Source organism: Pan paniscus, chromosome 16 (assembly GCF_029289425.2).
Source record: "Pan paniscus chromosome 16, NHGRI_mPanPan1-v2.0_pri, whole genome shotgun sequence".
NCBI classification, from domain to species: domain Eukaryota; kingdom Metazoa; phylum Chordata; class Mammalia; order Primates; family Hominidae; genus Pan; species Pan paniscus.
The window spans coordinates 48,713,646-48,732,976 of NC_073265.2; the positions used below are offsets into that span (position 1 = coordinate 48,713,646).

General features: G+C 39.6%; 1 protein-coding gene across 4 annotated transcripts in view; it reads left to right on the top strand.

Moving 5' to 3' along the window:
* The window catches only part of FAM81A (family with sequence similarity 81 member A), an 84,513-nt gene that overhangs the window by 10,480 nt on the left and 54,702 nt on the right, over positions 1-19,331 (top strand). For all 4 annotated transcript variants that reach the window (XM_034938851.3, XM_055098775.2, XM_063596690.1 and 1 more), the window contains 2 exons: positions 9,607-9,703; positions 10,991-11,264. In XM_034938851.3, the coding sequence (XP_034794742.1) occupies positions 9,684-9,703; positions 10,991-11,264 (294 nt within the window). In that variant the 5' untranslated portion in view covers positions 9,607-9,683. The remainder of the gene's footprint in view (positions 1-9,606; positions 9,704-10,990; positions 11,265-19,331) is intronic.

A 19,331-nucleotide genomic window follows, 5' to 3' on the forward strand; every position in this document is an offset into this window, starting at 1 on the left:
TTATATAGCAAGGACGTAAATACATAAATATATTTTTAGCTGTTATTTTTTGTTTTTTAGTTTTTTTAGAGACAAGATCTAGCTAGCTCTGTTGCCCAAGCTGGAGTGCAGTGTCATGCAGTGTTGAACTCCTGGGCTCAAGCAATCCTGTTGCCTTAGGCTCCTGAGTATCTTGGACTACAGGTGTTCGCCACCATGCCTGGCTAATTTATTTTTTATTGTTATTTTGTTGTAGAGACGGGGGCATTGCTATGTTGCACAGGCTGGTCTTGAACTCCTGGCCTGAAATGATCATCCTACTTCAGCCTCTAAAAATGTTGGGATTACAGACATGTAATCCATCATGCCTGGCCAGCGATTGATATTCTTTTGAGTGGATGTGCTGTGTTCTAACTAACTGCTCTTCTATTGTTGGACATTTAACCAATAGCCATTTATAGAAATGTTGCTATCTAGTTAAGATCACATAGTATTAAGTATGGATAAAATGCTTTAAGAGTAGAGATTTCATGGAGATTAGTTACTTTTGCCATGGATTTCCAATTTCATGGTCCTAGAATGCATAGGGCAAGAGTGAGTTCTGTACATGCCCTGGAGAGTCTAACAATTTGACTCCCCTTTGAACTCTTGGTTTACATATTTTTTTTAAGTGGGGGCAAGAAGAAGTAATTTATTTCTTTTAAATTGATACAGTGAAAAATTAAGTTTAAGAAGTAAAAGATATGTTTAGTCAAAGCCCCAAGTATTTTACCTATTCCTCTCTATTTCTCACTTAGAGAGAAATATGACCCTGATTTGGTATTTGTCATTTCCACATTCATCTTGAGATGTTACAGATTTGGCATATTATTTGGCATGTTTTAAACCTTTAAAAAATGACATTGTATAGTGTTCGTATCCTTCTTCAGCTTACTTTTTTCACTTAATATATTTGTGAGATTCATTCACATTGGGACTTGTAATTATAATTCATTTCTTTTTCTCTTTCTTTCCTTTTTTTTTGTGAGACAAAATCTCACGCTGTTGCCCAGGCTGGAATGCAGTGATGAGGTCACTGCTCACTGCAGCCTTGACCTCCCCAGGATCAGGTGATCCTCCCACCTCAGCCTCCTTGGTAGCTGGGACAATAGGTGTGTGCCACCACACCCAGCTAATTTTTCTTTCTTTCTTTCTTTCTTTCTTTTTTTTAATGTAAATGGGGTTGCCATGTTGCCCAGGCCCAGTCCTGGGTTCAAGCCATCTGCCGCCTCGGCCTCCCAAAGGGCTGGGATTACAGGCCTGAGCCACTGCACCTCGCTGCTAATTCATTTATTTTCAATACTATTTGTTCTTTCATTGCATGAATATATCATAGTTTATTCTTCCATTTGCCTAATGATGGGCATTCATTCCCCACTCCTCACTTTTTTGCTATTAGAAAGAATGCTACCTTAAGTATTCTTGCAAATGTCTTCTTAAGAGCACATTTGGAAAGTTTTTGAGGATTTTTTAATAGTAGAATTATTAGGTCATTAGGTTTGTGCATCTTCAGCTTTACTAGATATTCAACATTGCTTTCTAAAGTGGTAGTATCAATTCACACTCCCATCTTGTGCTCCTGTTGTTCCATATATATTCTTGTCAATACTTGATCTTTTCATACTTGATTTTTGCCAGTCTGATGTGATGAAATGGTATCTCTGGGGGATTTTATCTCTTATGGCAAATTAGATTTATTTTATAATTTGCTTCCATTGTCCAGAACAGAGCCAATGTTGCATATATTAAAAACAACAACAACAAAACTTATTCAAGTTCTTATCCTTCAATATTCTTTTAAGATTTGCCAAGCAAGACAGCCACTTGGAAATCCATTTAGACTTAAAACTTAGATTATAAAATAAATATTCTATTTCCAGTGAACAGAATTACACCCTATGTAGTTTGGTATTAGAACCCCAGCTGACTCCAACTGCCCACTGAGTACAGGTGACTGTCAGTTGGCTGGTCTCTGGATGCTGTATTCTCTTGGTTAGAAGCAAGTCACAGGTCCCACCCACACTCAAAGGGAGAGGACCATGCAAGGTGTGAACACCAAGAGACAAGGATGGTGTTGGGGGGGCACCCTATGAGTCTGTCCACCACAGCAGGGACCATGTTTTGATCATCATGTTTCAGCATCATGGGTTTAGATCAGCATTGTTAGGGTGATCAGAGATTATCAGGGGGCTGACTTACCTAGTCTGGTTCCCATCAGAGGTGAAATTCCAATATATTAATTCACACCAAGAAAAGTAGCTGGCAGATAGACTTGGGCTTGTGTTTGCCGATTCCTGTGTACTCTCCTTTTATGCACAGCTATATGGGAAGCTAAAAGATGTGGTTGGTGAGTATGGACTCAGGGCAAGGAGTGAATAGGATTATCTTTACGGCTAATGTCACTGGACCATGAGAGCCTAATGCATCCCCCTCTATTATAGAGCTTTTCCTGCTGCCCTGGATTCCTAGGTCCTTGAAAACACCAATAATTTTTTTTTTTTTTTGAGATGAGTCTCACTCCATCCAGCCCAGGCTAGAAGGCAGTGGTGTGATCTGGGCTCACTGCAACCTCTGTCTTCTGGGTTCAAGTGATTCTTCTGCCTGAGCCTTCCGAGTAGCTGCGATAACAGGTGTGGACCATCACGCTTAGCTAATTTTTGTATTTTCAGTAGAGATGCAGTTTCATCATGTTGGCCAGGCTGGTCTTGAACTCCTGACCTCTAATGATCCATCCACCTCGCCCTCCCAAAGTGCTGGGATTATAGGCATGAGCCACCACATCTGGTCCAATACATTTTGTCTCTTCAAGCTCTGCTTTTAGTAGACATGCTGTGTCTACCATCCTCCTTTCTGGTTGCACATTCATTCTCGAGCCAGAATATAATTCAATTGATTATATTCAACAATATGAAATTACTTCAATTCAGTTATCTCTCCTGGACATTCACTCACCCAGCAAACATTTACTGATTAGCTCTGATGTGCCAGGTGCTTGGGATATAGCTGTGGACAACACAGCTCCTCATGGAGCATGCAGCATAGAGCCAAAGATGGATATTGAACTAGTATGATGAGTGGTTGCCGAATTTCAGTAATGAGTGTCAGCAGTGTCTTGGATCATTTTTGTAGATCAACTGTTCCCATCTCTTCCTGATTCTTCAGATTTCGTTGTCAGAGTCTCATCTTAACTTGAATTTTGCAGTGTTCCCATTGGCTTTCTACACTACCTGCATCATTTTGTAGAACAAAGGAAAGGAAAATAAGATACCAAAAGGCTGAACTGATACATGATTATAAACGCTATTTCAGTGAAAATGTCCATCATTAAGGGGCTGGCTAACAATTATGGGAGATCCATTCGGTGGACTGTCACGCAGGCATTAAAGATGGTGATGTAGGCTGAGCGTAGTGGCTCACGCCTGTAATTCCAGCACTTTGGGAGGCCAAGGTGGGAGGATTACTTGAGGCTGGGAGTTTGAGGCCAGCCTGGGCAATATAGTAAGACCTCATCTCTGTAAAAAATAGAAAAATTAGCCAGCTATGGTGGTAAGTGCCTGTGGTCCTGGCTACTCTGGAGGCTGAGGCAGGAGGATTGCTTGAGCCTAGGAATTGGAGGCTGCAGTGAGCTATGACCAAGCCACTGTACTCTAACCTGGGTGACAGAATGAGACAGTGTCTCACACAAAAAAATTTTTAATGGTGATGTATATCTTTATATATTGACATGGAATCATGCTCATGATGTAGTGTCAATTTGAAAATGCAGCGTACACATAGTCTATGAAGTATTATTATATTATATTATTTATTTAGAAACAAGATCTCACTCTGTCACCTGAGCTGGAGTACAGTGGCATGATCTGAGGTCACTGCAGCTTCCAACTTACCGGGCTCAGTTGGTCCTCCTACCTTAGTCTCCTAAGTAGCTGGGACTGCAGTCATACACCAACATGCCTGGCTAATTTTTGTGTTTTTTGTAGAGATAGGGTTTTGCTATGTTGCCCAGGCTGGTCTTGAACTCCTGGGCTCAAGTGATCCTCCTGCCTCGGCCTCCCAAAGTGCTGGGATCATAGGCATGAGCCACTGCTCCTGGCTGAAAGTTTTATTTTAAAAAATAGATATGTATTTTATCAGATGTTCATAAAGGGACATTAGCCAGGGAAGGGAAAGGAACCAACCCTTACTGGAAGCTTATCCAGTGTGCTAAGGCCAGACACTGTTCTGGATATTCCATAGCCTCCTGTGGCTAATGCCTGGTGACTTAGAGGCTGAGGTTCTAGGTTCAAATCTCTGCTCTACTCCTTCTTGGCCACGTGATGTTGGGCCAGTTGCTGAACATTTCTAAGTCTCTGTTTCCTCTGGTTCAATGTTGATAATAAGAGTATAATACTTTACAAATGATTGTGAGGATGAATTAAACTAATGCACATAAATGTGCTTCATGAGTACCGGACCTTCTCAAGTAAGCAGTTACTCGTTACGTTACGTGTGAGCAGCTGTTAGTTATGTGACCCCCAACTCAACCAACTAAGGTGGGCCCGCTGAGATAATACAGATAGTGGGGAAGCCAGGATTCAAGCAAGAGCCTTTCTTATCCTACCACCATGTTTTCTATGAGAGAAAAATATGTTGGACTGTAGCTGTGCAAAGGGAGAGTGAGAGAAAGAGGGATGAGAGAGACAGTAGAAGAAGGAAAACAGGCAGTAAAAATGGGAAGTTAAGAGAAAGGGCAAAGGAAAATGAAGAGGACTCAATGGTGGGGAAAGCAAAAAAAAAAAAAAATTTGGAAGAGAGGAGGCAGGGAGAAGGTAAGGGAGAAGAGCTGGAAGAGGGTAGGGAGGGAGGCAAGAGGAGAGAGAGGAATGAGAAGTGCTAGGTGAATCTCCATACCTCTCCTGCTACTCCAGCCAGATCCCATCTCTGGGCTGCCTGAATTCCCAGTCTAGTCACCAGGGCCTTGGGCCTGCATGCACCACTGTGACTCCCCATCTCCTCTGACTCCTGCCTGCCTGGGAGGCCCTTGCCTTCTACCATCCCACAACTTCCTATCACTCCTCAGGGCCTGGGGATCAAGTCCAAAGGTCTGAGGGTGCTGTTGGAGGTGAGTTAGAGAACAACATCCAGCTGTCTTTCCAGACAAACCTTCCACTGTTCCTGCCCTCTATCCTTTCACTCTGTTTTTAGCTATAAGGAAATAGGGTTTTTTTTTTTTTACCATCATATTACAACCACTTTATTCATAAATGCTTTGCCTATTTTTTATTCTGATGGTTGGGCATAATGTATCAATCCTATATTTTAATAGTGAAATGAAAAATTAACTGTTTTTACATGATTGGTATTCAACTCTTTAGTAAAAATTATCATTTTAATTTATTAAATTCATTTACCATTTTACATTAAAATGGTATGGCAGGTTTTTCTACTCAGTGTCACATCACTTATAAAACTATAATAATTGGTTGGCATTAATGTCTTCTTTTTCATTAAAATTTTAAAATATTCATCTCTATGTATATCTACTTCCTTTTTTGTTTCTCCCTTCACAGAATCCTCATAATCACAAATAATCATTTTGATTTAGATAATAGCATTTCACTTTACTCTTCTGTGAACTCCTGAATTCTATTTATATATTGCATATTTTGGGCATTTGGATTATTTTTCTTTTTTCTTTTTTTTGAGACAGGGTCTTACTCTGTCACCCAGGCTAGAGTGCAGTGGTGCAGTCATGGTTCACTGCAGCCTTGACCTCCCAGGCTCAGGTGATTTTCCCACCTTAGCCTCCCGGGTAGCTGGGACTACAGATGCATGCCACCACGCCCAGCTAATTTTTTTTATTTTTTTTTTACTTTTTGTAGAGACGGGGTTTTGCTTTGTTGCCCAGGCTGGTCTCAAACTCCTAGGCTCAAGAAATTCTCCCACCTTAGCCTCCCAGGTAGGACTACAGGTGTGTGCCTCCACACCTGGCTAATTTTTTTTTGTTTGTATTTTTTGTAGAGATGGGGTTTTGCCATGTTGCCCAGGCTGGTCCCAAACTCCTGGGCTCACCTTAGCCTCCCAGGTTGCTGAGACTACAGGTGTGTGCCACCACACCTGGCTAACTTTTTTTTTTTTTTTGTAGAGATGGCATTTCACCATATTGCCCAGGCTGGTCTCAAACTCCTGAGCTCAAGCCATCCACTTACCTCAACCTCCCAAAGTGCTGAGATTACAGGCCACAGTGCCTGGCCCCAGAGTTTATTTTTTCTTACTTCTTTCCATTCTTTTCTTCTTGCTTTACCTACCTGTCCCTTCCCCCAACTTCCCCCAATTTTAAAACTTTATAAAGTGGAGATTGTTTAATATATTGTTTAATATAGTGGAATCACTGCACAATCAAAACAGCATGAAACCCAGACCTGTGTGATAAGGTTGTAGACAGACCTGTGGTATCAGTGATCAGATTTATAAACGTACAGGAGATGATAACCTCAGGCAGGTAAGCCAGAATTAACAACGGGAAGATCTGGAAACAATGCTTGAGATGTTATTTAATCCTGTGACTTATTCATTATCAATCTTTATTCATCTGCAATATAGATTCCACGTTCTGGCAAAGAATCGTGATGCTAACAAACCAAGCGACCTGCCAGATATGCAGATCCTCACCACATTCATAAAGGGCACCCATTCTGAATAATGTGTCTTGTGAGCTCATGCCTTATGAAATTTCTTGTCATAGAGCTGCATAGCGCTTAGGAGGGTTTGCTTCTGAAAAGCCATCTCCGATAATCAGTGGTGTGGCTTGACTTTTGTGGCTCTGTTCAGGTAGATGAAATGGCCTTCAGAGAAGGGGATGCCAAAGTCCCCATTCTTTCAGATACTTATTGAGTGTCTAATATTTGGGATTCAGTCTTGGTAAATAATTATACTTTTTAACTAAAGTATATTGTCTTATATCTTTATTGCTGCAGTTTCTGATCTGGAAGTGCTGGGCATTCACTCATTCATTAACAAACATATATGGATACTTCTAGGTCAGCCCTGTGTTTATTAAGATTTGAAACATGCCTGTAAGGAGCGTGTCGTTTAGTAGGGGAGCTAGACTATTAAACAACTAAAAAGAATAGAGCACAATAAATAGTATACAAACAGATAAAGAGCTGGAGAAATGCAAGAGAGAGAGTCATTTTATAGACTGGAGGGACTAGTGGGGCTTTAAAGAGTGCATGAGTTTTCTAGGCTGGCAGGGGTGGGAAGGGCATTTCCCATAGAGCGCATGCACAGAGGTGTGATGGCAGGAGTGTGCAGGACATATCCAAGGATGGTGGTGGATGGGGTGGCGGGGGCGGGGGTTCCCGGTGACTGGAGCAGGTGATTGTGGTAGGGAGTGGCCAAATATGAGGGCGGAAGAACAGGTTAGGCAGGCCAGAGCATGTTCAGCAGAAAGGAAGTAGAGGTTGGAGTGTTGGAGAGAAGCTGTGGAACAATCTCTCCATCCCCTATTTTGGGAAAGCCTACTCATTCTCATCAGTTCTTCCTTACCTAGCTGCTACCCAGGAAAAATCGACCCCTCTCCTGTTTTCCCTCCCCATGTGCTTTTTTTCGTAGGGTTAGCCACTTAACCCATTGTTTTTGTTTGTTTGTATTTGAGACAGAGTCTCCTCTATTGCCCAGGCTGGAGTGCAGTGGCGCTATCATGGCTCACTGTAGCCTCAGCCTCCCTGGGCTCAGGTGATCCTCCTGAGTAGCCTCCAGAGTAGCTTGGACTACAGGTGTGCATCAATACGCCTGGCTAATTTTTGTATTTTTTGTAGAGATGGGATTTCGCCATGTTGCCCAGCTGGCCTCGAAATTCTGGGCTTGAACTCCTGGGCTCAAGCAATCCTCCCACTTTGGCCTCCCAAAGTGCTGGGATTACAGGCATGAGCCACAACCCATTGTTTTCTGGTTGGTTTAGATGACTTCTGCTGAGGGAAGGGATTTTAGTTTTTCCTAGTTAGGTTACTTAATTACCTAATAGATGCCAAATACATGTTTCTTAAGTTAGGCTATTCTGTAGATTAATATCTCAACTGAGATGTCTTACAACTTTAAAACTGTAAAGATTCTATGATTCTAAATAACAGCATTTCCCACACTGGCCTGATTTTATTTACGGTAGTCCCCCCTTATCGATGGTTTCACTTTCTACATTATCCAAGGTCAACCATGGTCAAAAATATTAAATAAAAAATTCTAGAAATAAACAATTCATAAGTTTTAAATTGTGTGCTGTTCTGAAATAGTGTGATGAAATCTTGTGCGATCCTCCTCCCTCCTGCCCAGAACGGGAATCATCCTCTTGTCCAGCATATCCACACCATGCATATCTGGCCCTGTGAGTCACTTAATAGCCATCTCTGTTATCAGATTGACTGTTGGGGTATTGCAGTGCTTGTGACCAAGTAACCCTTATTTTACTTCATAATAGCCCCAAAGTGCAAGAGCACTGTGCCTAATTTATGAATTAAACTTAATCATGAGTATGTATGTGTAGAAAAAAATAGTATATATAGGCTTCGGTTTCAGGCATCCACTAGGGGTCTTGGAATGTACCCCTGACAGATGAGGGAGGGCTACTGTAGTCTATATGGCAGAAATGCTTCTCTTTGACACAGAAGAACTCTTTGGGCACCATAGCTTGTTTGGCATGAATGACTTTTTTTTCCTTAAATGTAATTTGTTTAAAGTTCTTTGTCTAAGAAAATGAAATGTGCACATTTTGAAACTCCAAAAATAAAACACTAGAGAGATGACGCCAAAACAGTGATTTCAATCAGAAATGCTTTCTGAATCCAGCATCTAAATGAGAATTAATTATGGAATCAGATCATAGTTAGTAGGCATTCATTGTTTTAAGGCAATTGATAGCAGTATTGAGGAACCTAAATAATAAAGTATTTTAAACATCCTCTAGTGTTTTTCACATTTCTAATGAGTTGTGAGGACCAAATGTTCCTTATATGCAAGATGAAATATGAATGATTGTATCTTATTATAAAGTTTTCAAGTTCTAATGAGGAATATCTTTCTCATTCCCTTGGTGGATAGATATCTTCCCACAAATCAGATCACATTGATCATGTGCTGTTTTATTTGAGATTAATTTAGAAATAAGTGCTCTTCATTTACCATGGAATTAGTAGTAAAAATTTTCTGAGATCAAATTTACTGAGGTAGTTTCCTGCAAAATTCTGCAGAGAAGTATAAGATTGGATAAGCCTATTAAACACTCTAGTTTCTGTTAAAAGTGGTTTCTCAAGCTTGAGATGCAGACTTGGAGTGAGGAAACTTCAGGAAACTCCATTGTACAGTCCCTGTTGGTCTGTCTTTCAAGGCTTAGCAATATTAATTTCAGAAGAGCTTTGATTTTGCTTGATTGCTTTTCTTCTTATTTGGAAACATATGCTGTTTATTTCATATATAAGATACAAAACATTTAATAATATAACTTATCAGTGTTTCAACATAATTTATGATCCACTTAGCAACTTAATAATAAGCTTTTGAGGTTAAGTTCTAGATATAAACTGTTAAATAATTTAGTGCTTATTTTTTCAACAGATGTGAATTATTAAAAAGAAAATGGCCCAACGGAGCACTGTATTTCCTTCTCGTGTCACCAAGGAAAGGTATAATATATGGAAAATATGCATCTAAGGTATACTTTTCCTTTCCACTCATCCCATGGGGGCTGCTAGTGGGTGTGATAGTTACAAATGAAAGCTTGGGCTGTTACATTATCGAAGAATGGTTTTGTTCAAGGGCAAGAGAAACACTATTGTGTCCTCTAGCTTTCAATTTATAGGATACTGTGGACCACTCAGTGACCCCAAGAAGTAGAGATTTCACAGTAGTCCTACAGTAGACTTGAATTTCCTGTTGAGAGTGAAATATAACTCTGGGGGCTTCAGGCTAACATCCCTGTTAAGCTTTTTAAATCAGAAGTTGCAGATTAGGGGCCTATCGGCCAAAATTGGCTCATGAAGTACATTGCTTGGCCTAGCATGTTCTTAAATACTTTTTTTGGAGACAGGGTCTCACTCTGTTCCCCAGGCTAGAGTGCAGTGGCACAGTCACAGCTCACTGCAGCCTTGACCTCCTGGGCTTAGGTGATCTCCCACCTAGCCTCCTGAGTAGCTGGGACTATAGTTATGTGCCACCATGCCCAGCTAATTTTTAAATGATTTTTTTTTGTAGAGATAGGGTCTCGTTGTGTTGCCCAGGCTGATCTTAAACTCCTGGGCTCAAGCAATCCTCCCACCTCAGCCACCCAAAGTGTTGGGATTACAGGTGTGAGCCACTGTGCTGGCCTTAAATACTTTTTAAATGAATCGTTAACATTTTAAAATCAAGCGATTTCACATACAAGTCGGGATTTGCTAGCTTTTCTTGAGAAATATCCGATCATCTGGAAAAAGGGACCTGAAATCCCTGATGGTCACTCATGGGTGGAGCAGAACTGTGGCTCCCTTTAGCTGGGAAATGCCCTTTCCAGTTCTCTAAATCCCTGACACTCCCTATTGCCTCATATGTAGTATGCTTCACTCATTTATGTCGCCTGCCTGACCCACGTAGGCATTGAGTTTGTAACCACTGTTTCAGAGAGGGAGGAGGAGGAGAGCATGTTAGGAGACTTTGTTAATGACCTTGATCTTGATATCATAGATTATATTGGGGAGACATCTCGGTGTACCCAACTCTGCCAGCCTCTTGCTCTTGGAAGTCATGGAGACCGCTTCTAAAACACTTAAGTCTGTGGGCATGATTATTTAAAGATCTTTCCCGGCTTGTGAAGAAAACTTTTTTAGGCAGAAATCCTGCCTCAAACCCTATTTAGCTTGTAGTTATAGATAATTTGTATTTCCAAACTTCTCTGGGAAGTTTTGAATCTGGCTTTAAAAATTATTTTTTCCCAATTAACAACCCTCATGGTTCCCTTCTGCAGGCGAGTGAGAACCATGCCCCGACACAGCCAGTCCCTGACCATGGCACCATATTCATCTGTAAGCCTCGTGGAGCAGCTGGAAGACAGGATCCTCTGCCATGAGAAAACCACCGCCGCCCTCGTAGAGCACGCCTTTCGGATTAAAGATGACATTGTCAACAGTTTGCAGAAAATGCAAAACAAAGGGGGAGGTGACCGCTTGGCCAGGCTTTTCTTGGAGGAGCATATCAGAAACATAACTGCCATAGTGAAGCAACTTAATCGGGATATCGAGGTAAGGTTTGTGAAAGTCAGGTGGCCTATGTCCCTCTCCACAGAATTGCTCCATGTCAGGAGGTCACCCACATCTAATTCCTACCTCCCAGGCAGTACTGCATTTAGAACAAAGCTGTCTGTCTTGTCTATTCTTAATGATCGCCAAGGAGACAGCTTGCAGAAATATCCTAATTAAATTTATTCCAGTGTTTGATAACAGTTACTGTTAGTGTTATGTTTAATCTAAATTTACCTTGCTGATTATTAAATGATTTTATTTTGTTTGGCTCTTAATGAAGAGAGAGAAGAACTAGTCAAATAGTTTCACTCTATAATCTTTCATATCTTTGAAGACAGCTATTAAGTCAATTACTAAGGTCAGACTCTGTTGCTTCAGATTAAATGTTTCTAGGTCATAATGATTATATGTAATACAGTTTATTACTCAAACAATTTAGGCATTTGGATTGCTCCTCAGACTCCCCTTTTTACTGCTGTAGTTTTCTTTGAAATGAGACCAATAAAAGGCCAATATTGTCTATTTTTAGAATTGGTAGATTTACTGCTATTTATTGAGCAATCACAGGGACCACACAGTTTAGTTCAGAAAGCTTCAGATCATTTAGGGCTTGGGTTTCCCTCACTACGCAATGTTCATATCTTTCACATGTAATGACTGAATATATGAATACTAATAGATATATGGCTAGATTAAGGAAAACTTTTGCTTCCTGTGATGGAGATTATATCTGAATTATGCTTCCTAAAATTAAACCTCATTTCTTTTTTTTCCATTGTCAGATTTGTATGTATGTATTTATTTTAACCGCTTTATTGAGATATAATGTAAATGTCACAAAAAGTGTAAAATTAAATGATTTTTAGTAAATTTATAAAATTGTGCAACCTCAACACAATTCAATTTTAGGACACTGCCATCACCTTCCCAAAATTCACATAAGCCTGTTTGCAGTCAATTCCTACTTCTACCCCAGCCCAGGCAACCACTCATCTACTTTCTATCTCTAGAAATTGGTCTTTTCCAGACATTTCATATAAATGGAAACCTTACAATATGAGGTCTTTCGCATCTGGCTTCTTTCTTTCCTTTTCTTTCTTTTTGTTTGTTTGTTTGTTTGTTTTTTTTGAATGCAGTTGTGCAATCATGGCTCACTGAAGCCTTGACCTCCCAGGCTCAACCGATCCTACTGCATCGGCGTCCCAAGTAGCTGGGACTACAGGTGTGCACAATCATGCCCAGCTAATTTTTGTATTTTTAATACTACAAGGTCCATCTATACTATAGTATTTTTTGTAGAGACATAGTCTCACTATGTTGCCCAGACAGGGCTTGAACTCCTGGGCTCAAGCAATCTGTCTGCCTCAGCCTCCCAAAGTGCTGGGATTACAGATGTGAGCCACTGTGCCCAGCCTGGCCTCTCTCATTTAGCATAATCTTTCTGCGGTTCAGACATATCCTAGCATGTATCATATTCCTTTTTATGTCTGAGTAATATTCTATTTTCTGGATATACCACATTCTGTTTAACCATTCATGAACTGATGGGCATTTGGTTTGTTTCCAGTTCTTAGCTTTTATGAGTAAAGCTGCTATGAACACTTGTGACAGGTCTTTGATGTGAAAATATGTCTTTATTTCTCTTGGGTAAATTACTAGGAGTAGAATTGCTGGGTCTTATAGTGAGCTTATGTTTAACTTTTTAAAACATAGCTGGCAGGGCGCGGTGGCTCATGCCTGTAATCCCAGCTCTTAGGGAGGCCGAGGCAGGTGGATCACAAGGTCAGGAGATTGAGACCATCCTGGCTAACACAGTGAAACCCCATCTCTACTAAAAACACAAAAAATTAGCTGGGCGAGGTAGCGGGTGCCTGTAGTCCCAGCTACTCGGGAGGTTGAGGCAGGAGAATGGCGTGAACCTGGGAGCTGCAGCTTGCAGTGAGCCAAGACCATGCCACTGCCCTCCAGCCTGGGCGACAGAGCGAGACTCCATCTCAAAAAAAAAAAAACATAGCCAAATAATTTTCCAAAGTGGCCATAACATTTTACAATCCCACAAGCAATGTATGAAGATTCCAGTTTCTCTACCCCCTCAGCAATACTTGGCATTATCTTTTTTTATTATAGTCATTCTAATGGATGTGTAGTGGTATCTCATTGTGGTTTTAATTTGTATTTTCCTAATGACTAATGATCTTGAACACCTTTTCATATGCTTATTGATCATTTGTATGTCTTTGTTGGTGAAATGTCTATGTAAGTCTTCTACCCATTTTTTTAAAGTTAGATTTTCTTCATTGTGGGGAAAAAAGCTACCATTTTAACCATTTTAAGTGTATAATCTAATGACATTAAGTACATTCACAATGTTGGGCAATCATTATTACTGTCTATTTCCAAAAGATTTCCATCATCCCAAACTGAGACTTTGTTCCCATTAAAAAGTAACTCCCCACTCCACTTTCCCCTCAGCCCCTGGTGACCTCTATTCTATTTTCTGTCCTTATGAATTTGCTTATTCTAGCTACTTCATATAAGTGGAATCAGACAATAATTTGTACTTTTGTGTCTGGCTTTTTTCACTTAGCATAATGTTTTCAAGGTCCATCCATAATGTAGCATGTATCAGAATTCATTTTTATATTGGGTTATTTGTCATATTATTGATAACTTATGAAAGTTTTTATGTAGTTTAGATACAAGTCCCTTATCAGATATGTGATCTACAAATATTTTCTCCCACTCTGTGGCTTATATTTTCGTTTTCCTAATAGTGTCTTTTGAAGTGTGAACATTTTTAGTTTTATTGAAGTCTAATATCAATTTTTTTCTTCAATGGTTTATTCTTTTTGTGTTGCATCTTTACAACTATTTGCTTATTAATTCAAGGTCACAAAGATTTTCTCCTATGTTTAATTCAAGATTCTCAGTTTATACACTTAGGTCTGTGAACCATTTTGAGGTAATTTTTGTATATGGTGTGAGGTAAGGGTCTAAGTTAATTTTTTTTTCATCTCGCTATCCTAGGAAAATCTATCCTTTTCCCATTTGTCCTTTTGTTGAAAATCAATTGAACATAAAATATAAGGGTTTATTTCTGGATTCCACTGTTCTGTATGATTTTCTTAATGTCAATGCCACATTGTCTTGATTTCTAGTTTTAGAGTATATTTTTGAAATAAGGTAATGTAAGTTCTCCAACTTGCAACTAATGTAAGTTCTTTTTAAAAGGTAGTTTTGGACTAGTCTATGTCCTTTGCATTTTCGTTTAAATTTTAGGATTAGCTTATCAGTTTATATTAAAAGTGACTTTGATAGAGATTGCTTTGCATGTATAGATTTTAAAAAGGCTGGGTGCAGTGGCTCACACCTGTAATCCCAGCATTTTGGGAGGCAGAGGTAGGAGAATCACTTGAACACAGGAATTTGAGACCAGCCTGAGCAACATAGTGAGACCCTATCTTTCTCTAAAAATAACAATAATAATAATAATAAAAAGAAATAATGTATAGATCCATTTGGGGAGAGTTGCCATCTTAATACTGTGTCTGATTGTTCAAGGAACCAACTTTTGGTTTTATTAATTTTGTCAGGTTTTTTTTTGTTTTTGTTATTAATTTAAAAATTTTAAAATTGACAGACAATAATTATACATATTCTTGGGGTACCTAGTGATGTTTCAATACATCTAATATGCAGTGACCAGATCAAGGTAATTTTGTGTCGTTTAACAAGTTGCTGTATCTCCTTCCCTTCCCCCTACCCATCCCATCCTCTAGTATTTTCTATTCTAATTTTTACTTCTTTGAGATCAACTTTTTTTAGCTTTCACATATGAGTAAGAACATGCAGTGTTTAACTTTCTGTTCCTGGCTTATTTCACATAACATAATGTCCTGCTGTTCTATCCGTGTTGTTGCAAAAGACAGAATTTTGTTCTTTTTTATGGCTGATAGTATTCCATTGTGTATATACACCACATTGTCTTTATCCATTCATCCATCGTTGGACACCTAGGTTTGATTCCATATTTTGGCTATTATGAATAGTGCTGCAATAAACATGGGGGTGAAGATGTCTCTTCAATATACTGATTTCCTTTCCTTTGGATAAATTCCCAGTAGTGGGATTGCTGGATCATATGGTAGTTCTATTTGTAGTTTTTTGAGGAACCTCCATACTTTTCTCCATAGTGGCTGTACTAGTTTACATTCCCGCCAACAGTGTATAAGAGCTCCCTTTTCTCTGCATCCTTGCCAGCATGAGTTACTTTTTGTGTTTTGGTAATAGCAGTTATAACTGGAGTGAGATGATACCTCACTGTGATTTTGATTTGCATTCCCCTGATAATTAGTGATATTGGGCCTTTTTTCATACATTTGTTTGCCATTTGTATGTCTGCTTTTGAGAAATATTTGTTCAAATCATTTACCCATTTACAAAATTGGATATTTTTTGCTATTGAGTTGTTTGAGTTCCTTCTGTATTCTGGATATTAATCCCCTATTGGATGAGTAGTTTGCAGGTATTTTTCTCCCATCCTGTAGATTGTCTTTTCACTTTGTGGATTGCTTCCTTTATTGTGCAGAAGTGTTTTTGTTTGATATAATCCATTTGTTTATTTTTGCTTTTGTTGTCTGTGCTTTTGAGGTCTTATTAATAAAATCTTCTCCTAGACCAGTGTCCTGAAGTGTTTCCCCTATGTTTTCTTCTAGTAGTTTTATCATGTTGGGCCTTACATTTAGGTCTTTTGTCCATTTGGAGTTTATTTTTGTATTGGGTGAGAGGTGGGGGCCTAGTTTAATTCTTCTGCATATGGATGTCCAGCTTTCCCAGCACCATTTATTGAAGATTTGTCTTTCCCTCAATGAGTGTTCTTGGCACCTTTGTCCAAAATCAGATGGCTGTAGATACGTGGATTAATTTCTAGGTTCTCTTTTCTGTTCCATTGTTCTATGTGTCTATTTTTATGCCAGTACCATGCTGTTTTGGTTACTACAGCTATGTAGTATATTTTGAGGTCTGGTAGTGTGATGCCTCTGGCTTTGTTCTTATTTATTTATTTATTGAGATACAGTCTCACTCTTTTGCCCAGGCTAGAGTGCAGTGGCGTGATATTGGCTCACGGCAACCTCAGCCTCCCAGGTTCAAGTGTTTCTCCTGCCTCAACCTCCTGAGTAGCTGAGATTACAGGCACATGTCATCATGCCAGGCTAATTTTTGTATTTTTAGTAGAGACAGGGTTTCACCATGTTGGCTAGGCTGGTCTCCAACTCCTGACCTCAGGTGATCCGCCCATCTCGGCCTCCCAAAGTGCTGGGATTACGGGCATGAGCCATTGCGCCTGGCCCTAGTTTTGTTCTTGCTCAGGGTTGCTTTGTCTATTCGCGGTCTTTTGTGGTTCCATACAAATTTTAGGGTTTTTGGTTGAGTGCAGAGAACATCCTTTTTGTTTTCTTTCCTTTTCTTTTCTTTTTTCTTTTTAAATTATACTGTAAGTTTTAGGGTACATGCGCACAACGTGCAGGTTTGATACATAGTTATACATGTGCCATGTTGGTTTGCTGCACCCATCAACTCATCATTTACATTAGGTATTTCTCCTAATGCTATCCCTCCCCCAGCCCCCCGTCCGCTGACAGACCCCGGTGTGTGATGTTCCCTGCCATGTGTCCAAGTGATCTCATTGTTCAGTTCCCACCTGTGAATGAGAACATGCGGTGTTTGGTTTTCTGTCCTTGTGATAGTTTGCTGAGAAAGTTTGCTGAGAATGATGGTTTCCAGCCTGATCCGTGTCCCTGCAAAGGACATGAACTCATCCTTTTTTATAGCTGCATAGTATTTCATGGTGTATATGTGCCACATTTTCTTAATCCAGTCTATCATTGATGGACATTTGGGTTGGTTCCAAGTCTTTGCTATTCTGAATAGTGCTGCAATAAACATACATGTGCATGATTTATAGTAGTATGATTTGCAATCCTTTGGGTATATACCCAGTAATGGGATTGCTGGGTCAAATGGTAATTCTAGTTCTAGATCCCTGTCTTCCACAATGGTTAAACTAATTTACACTCCCACCAACAGTGTAAAAGCGTTCCTATTTCTCCACATCCTTGCTAGCATCTGTTGTTTCCTGACTTTTTAATGATTGCCATTCTAACTGGCGTGAGATGGTATCTCTTTGTGGTTTTGATTTGCATTTCTCTGATGACCAGTGATGATGAGCATTTTTTCATGTGTCTGTTGGCTGCATAGATGTCTTCTTTTGAGGTGTGTCTGTTCATTTCCTTTGCCCACTTTTTGATGGGGTTGTTTGTTTTTTTCTTGTAAATTTGTTTGAGTTCTTTGTAGATTCTGGATGTTAGCCCTTTGTCAGATGGGTAGATTGCAAAAATTTTCTCCCATTCTGTAGGTTGCCTGTTCACTCTGATGGTAGTTTCTTTTGCTGTGTAGAAGCTCTTTAGTTTAATTAGATCCCATTTGTCTATTTTGGCTTTTATTGCCATTACTTTTGGTGTTTTAGGCATGAAGTCCTTGCCCATGCCTATGTCCTGAATGGTACTGCCTAGGTTTCTTCTAGGGTTTTTAGGTCTAACATTTAAGTCTTTAATCCATCTTGAATTAGTTTTTGTATAAGGTGTAAGGAAGGGATCCAGTTTCAGCTTTCTGCATATGGCTAGCCAGTTTTCCCAGCACCATTTATTAAATAGGGCGTCCTTTCCCCATTTCTTGTTTTTGTCAGGTTTGTCAAAGATCAGATGGTTGTAGATGTGTGGTATTATTTCTGAGGCCTCTGTTCTGTTCCATTGGTCTATATGTCTGTTTTAGTACCAGTACCATGCCGTTTTGGTTACTGTAGCCTTGTAGGATAGTTTGAAGTCAGGTAGCATGATGCTTCCAGCTTTGTTCTTTTTGCTTAGGATTGTCTTGGCAATGCAGGCTCTTTTTTGGTTCCATATGAACTTTAAAGCAGTTTTTTTCAATTCTGTGAAGAAAGTCATTGGTAGCTTGATGGGGATGGCATTGAATCTATAAATTACTTTGAGCAGTATGGCCATTTTCACGATATTGATTCTTCCTATCCATGAGCATGGAATATTCTTCCATTTGTTTGTGTCCTCTTTCATTTCGTTGAGCAGTGGTTTGTAGTTCTTCCTTGAAGAGGTCCTTCACATCCCTTGTAAGTTGGATTCCTAGGTATTTTATTCTCTTTGTAGCAATTGTGAATGGGAGTTCACTCAAGATTTGGCTCTCTGTTTGTCTGTTAATGGTGTATAGGAATGCTTGTGATTTTTGCACATTGGTTTTGTATCCTGAGACTTTCCTGAAGTTGCTTATCAGCTTAAGAAGATTTTGGGCTGAGATGATGGGGTTTTCTAAATATACAATCATGTCATCTGCAAACAGGGACAATTTGACTTCCTCATTTCCTAATTGAACACCCTTTATTTATTTCTTTTGCCTGATTGCCCTGGCCAGAACTTCCAACACCATATTGAACAGGAATGGTGAGAGAGAGCATCCTTGTTTTGTACTGGTTTTCAAAGGAAATCCTTCCAGTTTTACCCATTCAGTATGATATTGGCTGTGGGTTTGTCATAAAATAGCTCTTATTATTTTGAGATACGTTCCATCAATACCTAGTCAAATGAGAGTTTTTAGCACGACGGGCTGTTGAATTTTGTCAAAGGCCTTTTCTGCATCTATTGAGATAATCATGTGGGTTTTGTCATTGGTTCTGTTTGTGTGATGGATTATGTTTATTGATTTGCATATGTTGAACCAACCTTGCATCCCAGGGATGAAGCCAACTTGATCTTGGTGGATAAGCTTTTTGATGTGCTGCTGGATTCAGTTTGCCAGTATTTTATTGAGGATTTTCACATTGAGTTCATCAGGGATATTGGCCTAAACTTCTCTTTTTTTGTTGTGTCTCTGCCAGGCTTTGGTATCAGGAAGATGCTGGCCTCATAAAATGAGTTAGGGAGGATTCCCTCTTTTTCTACTGATTGGAATAGTTTCAGAAGGAATGGTACCAGCTCCTCTTTGTACCTCTGGTAGAAT